The 9,772-nt window shown below is 32.3% G+C and overlaps 1 protein-coding gene across 1 annotated transcript; it reads right to left on the bottom strand.

The window, feature by feature from the left end:
• Window positions 1–1,138: 1,138 nt before the first annotated feature.
• Window positions 1,139–9,079, bottom strand: LOC139494083 (pancreatic secretory granule membrane major glycoprotein GP2-like). Its single transcript, XM_071282255.1, has 4 exons — window positions 8,948–9,079; window positions 4,554–4,954; window positions 2,272–2,543; window positions 1,139–1,317 (listed from the first exon to the last, which is right to left on the bottom strand). Exons 2-4 carry the CDS (start codon window positions 4,841–4,843, stop codon window positions 1,139–1,141), a joined length of 741 nt encoding a protein of 246 aa, XP_071138356.1. The 5' UTR covers window positions 4,844–4,954; window positions 8,948–9,079.
• Window positions 9,080–9,772: the final 693 nt, after the last annotated feature.

The raw sequence follows: 9,772 nt of genomic DNA on the forward strand, positions 1-9,772 counted from the left end.
CTGAATTGTTTGAATAACAACATATATATTATTGAGATAGGTAGATTTCTGATTCAGTAGACATTTGGTATGTCCATGAGTACTAACTGAGCAAACCTACTGATCGTCATGATTTTCTATTTATATGAATTTATGACTTATATCAAAGCTCATCCATCACGCAATGAAGGACCAGAATACCATCAATGTTTACAGAAGGTATACAAAAAGAGTTATCCAGGATATTACAGAGCTAATCATCCATATTTTAGGTAACGTAGCGGTGTCGAACTGATGCGATAGAAATTGAAGAAGGAACTTGAATCTTAAGAGATCAGCCCTCGTTTAAAAGAAAAACCATGCTTTACTGAACTCAAATACAAATTAATAAACTTCGAACAGTAAAAATACAAAATATTTAACTATCGAAAATAAAACCAACATCATAATCGACATAGTAAATAATTAAAGATTCTATTGCATAGTTTAATTTATACATTTGTAACTACCAAGGAAAAGTAATAAAAACACACTCTAAATCTACCAGTTTTAAGATATATCACCACATCAACGCAAATGATACCATTTATTTCAAGACCTCCAAACTGAAAGACAAAACTAAATTTATTCAATAAATAAAAATCAAAGTTTTTAGATTACCCATACGTTTTATTGATAATAAATAAAATATCATTTAACTCCATTGGATGAATATATTACATAGATTAAATAAAGATTACAATTCAAAAATGTTCAATTTCTGTTGATTATTATAAACAAAAAAAGCAGACAACAATACAATGAATACATTACATTAAATTAAATGAAGTTAAAAGAAAGAGTATTTTAATCTAGTCATCAAATATATACAGATATCAATATAATTTTAATGAATGCATGACATTAAATAATTACATTACACTTATTGAAGAATTAAATAATGAGTAATATTATAATTTTATGGTGCAATTCTAACATTTTTCGAATTATGCTATTTTTTACACAGACATCTATACAATTTCAATGAGTACATAACATTTGATTTATCAAATTTTCTAAATAGTGAGTATTTAGTGACGATTGTAACAGAACAAATCATTCTTTTTAAAAGATTAAGCATGTATACATTGCACATGAAATATTAAGAAACCGTCAAGTTTCAAACAATTCTGGATGTATTTCGAATCTTCTTTCTTCTGAAATAAATCGATAGAGCAACAAGGACACATATCATTGCCAAAGCAACAATAATTACTCCAGCTACATATAGGGGCTTAAATGTCGACGAAGATTCATTTAATGGATCACTGTTTAGGCGATATTCCTTTGCAGTAGAATCTGAAAGTAAAACATCATCAAAGGTATTAACTGTTTTTCTATTATAAGAACATCTTATGAGAAATGATAAACCACATGAAGAAATACTAAAAGAGATACAGTATCCTTTATGAAAACGAGAGTAACAACTGAACACTAAGTATGTATACTATAGATTCATTATTATTCGTTGGATACCAATTTTCATGGGTTTCGTGGATTCATGTGAACCACGAATCTAAATGTTCAACAAATTATAAATTTTATATAGGCTTTGTATGCCGAGACTGGCAAATCCACGAAATCAAATATCCATGAAAATACAAGTTTTCTTCAAATCAAGAAAATTGATACCCACGAAAATAAGTGAATCTACAGTATATGTTTTATTATCAAACACAAAGAATTTAAATGTCTACACGTCAAAGATATGGGGGAAAAATAGATAATCATCTTTTTTTGTACCCTTCTGATGTTTCAATGCCAAAAATTCGATGAAAAAATATCCATTACCTTTCCTTAACAATTTTAGCATTACTGCATGCAGTGCTAACAATAATTTCCTCATTTAAAAAAAAGTATATATATTAGTTAAAACAAGTACAAAATTCACCTGTTCAAACACACTTTCTAAGGTGTGCTCGAATAAGGTGACCAAGAAAGAGGTTATCGCGATCGTACAGGTTTTTCACATTTTTGTCTTTCTAAACAGGTATTTAAGCACTTAATTGACAAACAAGTGAGTATTTTTTTTAAATGCTTTTACGACAATTTTGTGTTGAAATGTTTCGATTTTCTGTAAGTTGAAATGTCTCGATTTTCTGTAAAAGTTGTCTTGATTAACCGAATAACACGGTTTCGGTAAATGATAGAAAACAAAATAGTTGAACTATGAACGACATTTTATGGCATGTGTCACAAATAATTTGTTGTTTTGATATTGCATCTTAAACATTTCATTATACAGAAACTTGCCTCTTTTTTCAGTAAATAGTATTTTTGTTTCGACATCAGTTATCTCAATAGGCCCATTCAAATTTTTAACTGCACTTCTATAATGTCCTATCCGTTTACTATGTTTGCACTGTGGTTCACATTCAGACGAATAGTCATTTGAATTACAGAATGTAGCATTGCAGTGAACATACATCGAATCCGGATGTCCAGCATATTCAAAATCCTGAAAATGGAATCGGGTTTCGTGGGTTGACTGAGATGTAATGTACGTATTTCGATCCACAGGACATCTGAAAAACAAAAGTGAAAATATCAATGAAAACTGAGATGTCACGAATGTACTCCGATCCACAGGACACCTGAAAAACAAAAGTGAAAATATCAATGATTACTGAGATGTCACGAATGTACTCCGATCCACAGGACATCTGAAAGGCAAAGTAAATATATCAATGAATAATGAGATGTCACGAATGTACTCCGACCCACAGGACATCTGAAAGGCAAAAGTGAAAAAATAAATGAATACCAAGATGTCACGAATGAACTCCGATTCACAGGACATCTGAAAGACAACAGTGAAAATATCAATGAATACTGATATGTCACAAATTTACTCCGATCGACACGATTTCTGAAAGGCAAAAGTGAAAATATCAATGAATACTGAGATGTAACGAATGTACTCCGATCCACAGAAAATCTGGAAGGCAAAAGTGAAAATATCAATGAATACTGAGATGACCCGAATGTACTGTGATCCACAGGACATCTGAAAGGCAATAGTGAAAATGTCAATGAATACTGAGATGTCACGAATGTACTCCGATCCACATCTGAAATACGACAGTTAAGTTTATGTTTAATTCAGAGGTATAAATTGCAATAAAGTAACTTGTTCGGACTTTATCAATGATCCACAGGACATCTGAAAAGCAAAAGTGAATTTATCAATGAATATTTTTGTTAATTTCGTTGTAATTTTATGTACAAACAGCAGTTGAGTCACATTTATTGGCTTAAATAAGTGTCATGGTTGACTGTGATGTAAGAAATATATTCTTTTCCACAGAACACCTTTAAGACAAAAGTGAAATTAAAAAAAGAATATTTCTATTTACGTTTATTCTAGGTACAAAAGGCAATAAAGTTACTTGTTCTGATATTGAAAAACCGTCTGTATTTAATTAACATATTATATTGTAAATCAATTTTCAGGGAATTAATAAACTAATTAAAATAAAATTATCGGAACACTGATTTACATGTAATATTTACTAACCAACAAAAGTAACGATACATAAATTTGAACTCCAATTTATCATAAAAAAATAATAAAAGGAAAACTTTTTAATTTTCCATTAAAAACATTCATTTAAAAAAAGCACACGCATATGATTAAAATTATCTGACCAAATTGGAAACTGATAAAATACCTTGTTATTGAACAAAAGTGTCAAATGTATAAATTACGAAAAATGATGACAAAAGTTGGCACTTAATTTCAATGATGAGAGTTGAATTCTAGTTCTCAAATATCTGCAAGGACATACAAAATATTTGGAACCTATTTGGCAAATATTAACGTTGCTATATATCATGTCTATTGTTGTCTAGTATTCAACAGTCTTTCTCGATGTAACTATTCATTTGAAAGATTGTGTTGTTTATCATGAAAGAAATTATAGCTGGCTGTTTTGCATCATGAGATGATGAAACGATTTTTATTGGTCAAACATGGTAATGCAATTAGCTAATAAGAACACTTCAGACATGATTTTATGATTTTATCTTAATATCGCAAATCAACTGTCTTAGTACAAATGTCAAGCAAGTTTCGTACTTATGGTTGCAGGTACGATTAATATAATGTTACATTAATTACAAGTTTATACACTGTCTATGCAGTGGTACCTATTATTCTATTTCATCAACCGACCTGTCTTGTAACCAGTCAGAAAAATTGCAGTTTTTATCTTATAGTTCGTTTCTGTGTATGCTGCATTGTCTGTTGTTATTTTGTTGTACTTTAGTGTATATGTTATTACGTTTTTTGGTATATAGTTGATGTGTTTCCCTCAGTTTTAGCTTGTAACCCAAGATTGTTTTCTCACAATCGATTAATGACTTTCGAACAGCGGTATACTACTGTTGCTTTTATTTATTTGTCCCTAGTACTTACCCATTTTGTATTGTTACTCATAGTCTCATGGCAAACGAGACCGGAGGTAAGGCAGAAAGAGATTTCTGCGCAAATGCGGTGAAATGAAAAAGTTAGAAAAAAAGTCCTCAGTACTTACCCATTTTGTATTAAGTAATATGTGTAGATTGTACTAGCATGATCAGAGGGCTTTGTATAGCAATCTGACAATCGCATCTTTATGTCGTAATCATGCATGCTTGTTTGAACTTTAACATAGACAACATCGCCAACCACATATGCTGGCGGAAACCCATTAAACCGATTTTGATAATTTGAATCACTATAAAAGTTGAGACGGATCGAAAAATGTCCAGTGCCTGCAGCAGTGTGGTCTTCTTGTCCATGGTTATGTTTAATGGTGTTTACTCCATGCTCTCGTTTCGACATGTCGCATTCTACCTTAACTTTAAACCTGTAGTCTCGGATTATAAATCGATGTTCAGGATCATGAAGTGCATACACAAGTGTATTTGTGTAAATTACTGCGTCGTTGGAAGTCTGAAAATAAAACAAAATTACTATTCGACATGAAACATTCAGCCTTGATATTAAAACTGTAGTTTTGGATGGTGAACCAATGGTCAGGATCATGGAGTGCATACACCAGTGTGTTTGTGTAAATTACTGCGTTGTTTATGTCTGAAATGAGATAGATAAAAACCATTTCCACATAACACATTCAACCTTGATTTTAAACCTGTAAATTAGGATGATGAATCGATGATAAGGCTTATGAAGTGCATAAGCAGGTGTGTTTATTTACACCATGACATAGGTAAATGTCTGTTTATCAAAAAAATACTACATTTCGACATTATATTCTAAGGGTAGATATATATTGTCTCGGACAATAAATCAATAGTTCGTGTCATCATTGTATGCATAAACAAATGCGTCAGTGTAAATGACTGTGTCGTTGTATGTCTGGAAAAATGCAAAAAAAAATTAATTAAATTTTGAAATGCCACAATCAACGTTTGAATTAGAACCTGCGCTTATGAAATACACATCAAGTGTGTATATACAGTAACAATATCCTCCTTTTTATTTTTAATTTCTAGCTTCCGTACCTTGATGTGTCTTCGTAATAATACATTTATTAGATTTGAGGTAAACAGATAATGTCGTTTATTATATACTAAGTAGTAAATACAGATAAATTGTATGATTGTGTTATACAATCAATGGCAAGCGTGCTGTATCAGCCACCCGTGATGATATCGACATCAGCACGGTTGCAAAAGCTTTATCACACCTTTAATCTGTATGACGTCACGTCATCGATTGCAGTCACTGTTGCAAAGGCTTTATCAAAACCCTAATCTGTATGACGTCATGTCAAACCTATAATCTGTATGACGTCATTCCAAACCTCCTTATCTTTTTTTATCCATGTCACATAAAACTTTCATTGGCTTATATCTTATAAGTAGAAAATGGACCTTTCTAATTTTTTCTATTTTGTTAGTTCCCTTTTCTATTTATTACCAAATTAAATGTATTACAGTCTGTTATGAACCATCATTAATATTCCTGGAATATGGCGTACAAAGATACTGTTTCAAAAATCACTATTAGTGACGTTTTGTTTGCCATTTTCCGCAGTAATAACGGTAAGTCTGTGGTTTTCAAACCAACTACTGACAATAAAGAGCAGTACATATAAACTGCAGCCCTTGATAAATTCCCCCAAAACGTGTATGGTGTTTTGATGTATGGCATATAGTGCAATGGTTGATGGTGTATGGCATATAGTGCAATGGTAGACGGTGTATGGCATATAGTGCAATGGTAGACGGTGTATGACATATAGTGCAATGGTAGATGGTGTATGGCATATAGTGCAATGGTAGATGGTGTATGGCATATAGTGCAATGGTTGATGGTGTATGACATATAGTGCAATGGTAGATAGTGTATGGCATATAGTGCAATGGTAGACGGTGTATGGCATATAGTGCAATGCATGGTAGATGGTGTATGGCATATAGTGCAATGATTGATGATGTATGACATATAGTGCAATGGTAGATGGTGTATGGCATATAGTACAATGGTAGACGGTGTATGACATATAGTGCAATGGTAGATGGTGTATTGCATATAGTGCAATGGTTGATGGTGTATGACATATAGTGCAATGGTAGATAGTGTATGGCATATAGTGCAATGGTAGACGGTGTATGGCATATAGTGCAATGCATGGTAGATGGTTTACGGCATATAGTGCAATGATTGATGATGTATGACATATAGTGCAATGGTAGATGGTGTATGGCATATAGTACAATGGTAGACGGTGTATGACATATAGTGCAATGGTAGATGGTGTATGGCATATAGTACAATGGTAGACGGTGTATGACATATAGTGCAATGGTAGATGGTGTATGGCATATAGTGCAATGGTAGATGGTGTATGACATATAGTGCAATGGTAGATGGTGTATGACATATAGTGCAATGGTAGATGGTGTATGACATATAGTGTAATGATAGATGGTGTATGACATATAGTGCAATGGTAGATGGTGTATGACATATAGTGCAATGGTAGATGATGTATGACATATAGTGCAATGGTTGATGGTTTATGACATATAGTGCAATGGTAGATGGTGTATGATATAAGGAGATCGATGTAATGTTGTATGAGGAATGGGTTGATTGTGTAACGTGTATATCAAGTTTGATTATCAAAGTTTTAAATTATGCAACATATTTATAAGAACTGATTTTTGATATTGTACATTAATTCATAATATTGTCATCAAAATTCGTCTTTTAAAATATACACATGGAAAAAAGTATTGCAACACCAAATTGAAATTCAAATAAAAAAAAACACTCTTTATTTTTTTGTGATATAATTTGTTGAAATAGAACTAGTTAAACATTATTTAAATATCACCTGAGTTTTATCAACAAATATCGACTCGATAAGTTCTTATCTGCACCCTGTACTCGTAAACAATAAAACAGATGTTTTTTGTCCTCATTGTTTTCAACACTTTAAATAACCAAGTTTATAAAGTTATGTGATTGACACCTTGTAATTGGTCATCCACAACTCATAACTGCAGCAAGATGACAGATAATCAGCATGAGAGAAGCAGGTATGTCGCTGTGACAATTGCACGTATTGTTGGTCATCATCATTCCACTATAAGTCGTTTTGAGAATAAAAATCAGGCAACAAACGATGTTAAAGACCCTCCGAGATCAAGAAGACCCCCTATAAGATCTGCTAGGGAAAATCAAGCATCATGAAGGTTGGGCAGAAGGAAACCCATTGCAAACAATACAATCCTAAAAAGAGAGGGATTACCATACAGGAGCCTTTAATCAAGAACTTTTGAGATCGGCTCATCGCTTCTGGTTATCGTGCGATAAGACCATTTCGAAGACCTTTGCCTACGAACAGACACAAAGTTGCCCGTATCCAATATAGTGCAGAGCTCACCAAAGTTGGAAATTAACATCGTGGAGGAAGATCCATTGTTCCAATTGAATTAGATTTATCTTCCTTGGTCCAATCGTAGCCCGATTTTGAACAATATCGAGCATAAATGGGACACTATTGGGCGTAAAGTGCACGAAATGACACCCCAGTTCAAACACGTAATGAAATAAACAATACCATTCGTCAGGAATGGTTGCTGCTACCTTAGCAACACATTAGTCGAATTATGGCAGGAATTAGAAGACGTTAAGATGCGGTTATCCGTTTGAATGGAAGTTGCGCACAAAGTACTAATTCTTTGGCGTATAACGATCAACCATGATGTGATCAATCATCTAAAAATTAATTTTAAAATGTCTAACATTGTAACGTTCTACTACAGTAAAAGTTGTAAAATGCATTTTTTTGTACAAAAACACTTCATTTTGTTATAAAAATTTTGGTTAGATAAAACATTTTTTTTCATACATTTTTTGTTCGTTTGAATGCCAATGTTATCATTAACTACGTTTCAATATTATTTTACACATATTTTATCATATTCCATCCAAAATAAGAGGTTGATTATTCAAGTTTTAAAAAATCAAGGTGTTGCAATACTTTTTTCCATGTGTATACATAAATTATTTTGTAGCCGCACTCTATCTTTGAAAATAAATTGCATTATGGGTAAGTTCGAATGATGTAGATAAAATGTGTAAGGTGTATAGTGCAAAAATGTAACGTGTATTGGGTACAAGGTGTATGAAGTAATGGTGTATGGTAAGTTTACACCATCCAAGGACTATAGTACCAACTATCTGGCGAAATACATACAATGATGATCTGTAGACGTACATAACCTAATAATCGTCCTTTGAAATCTTCATGAGTTTTAAAATAGTAACAAGGATACCATCTGCGTTTACGTATGTTTATGCTAAATGCGTACTGAAATTGATTTCACATTATTATATATTCATATACATTTAGTTGTGTTATAACAATAAAAAAAACATCATGTGCGAGATTTACATAAATGTACATACCGACTTATCAGTTAAACATGAGTTGTATTCCTCGCTGAAGATAATAAAATCACCAGATTCATACCCGGTACATGAATCACGTCCTAGATAAATATCTCTTGCATTAAAATCTTGGAACTGCTGCTTCAAAGGTCGTATATAAAGTCGAATGTACCAATTACTTTCATGACAGTTAACATGTACATAGTTTTCAAATAATGTATCTGTAATATATAAAATTGAGAATGGAAATGGGGAATGTGTCAAAGACACAACAACACGACCCAAGAGCAGAAACAGCCGAAAGCCACCAAATCGGTTTACTGTTAACAAATCCCACACCCGTAGGCGTGATTCAGCTAACCCCTACAAAATTTATAATGTATACTAATTCAGTGATTATGGACGTCATAATAAACTCTGATATGCATAAAAATCAAAATCAAAATCATAAAAGTCTAACAAAGGCTAGAGGCTCCTAAAATATAACCTGTATTATTCAACTCTTTTATTTCCCGCTTTAGTGTGTTACCCCTCATATTTTCAAAAATTCACAATCCTTTTTTTCTTGTTTGAAATTTATATGTCGTTGTTTTTTACAAATAGGATATATTTTTTACGCGTTATTTTTTTTCATATTTTTGTTACGATACACATATCATAATTTCTATATATCATTCACTATTTGTTCTTATTTTCATTTTATAGTATACAGTTTAAAAACCTCGGCAAGTAATTACATACATGGAGTATGCGTATTTCCGAAGCTGACAAGAAAGTAATAAACATTTTTTCAATATGTGAGTAATTGCCGACAAGTCCTACAGGTACTAAAGAACTTAGGCT

This window comes from Mytilus edulis, chromosome 11 (genome assembly GCF_963676685.1).
Source record: "Mytilus edulis chromosome 11, xbMytEdul2.2, whole genome shotgun sequence".
NCBI classification, from domain to species: domain Eukaryota; kingdom Metazoa; phylum Mollusca; class Bivalvia; order Mytilida; family Mytilidae; genus Mytilus; species Mytilus edulis.

What these genes read in the sequence shown, in the direction of transcription:
- LOC139494083 (XM_071282255.1), bottom strand. Translation starts at nt 4,843, where the DNA reads ATGTCGAAACGAGAGCATGGAGTAAACACCATTAAACATAACCATGGA. An exon ending in TATTACTTAATACAAAATGG is followed by an intron (nt 2,544 to 4,553) that starts GTAAGTACTGAG and finishes TTTGTTTTTCAG; the next exon opens with ATGTCCTGTGGATCGAAATA. An exon ending in ACTATTTACTGAAAAAAGAG is followed by an intron (nt 1,318 to 2,271) that starts GCAAGTTTCTGT and finishes TTTTACTTTCAG; the next exon opens with ATTCTACTGCAAAGGAATAT.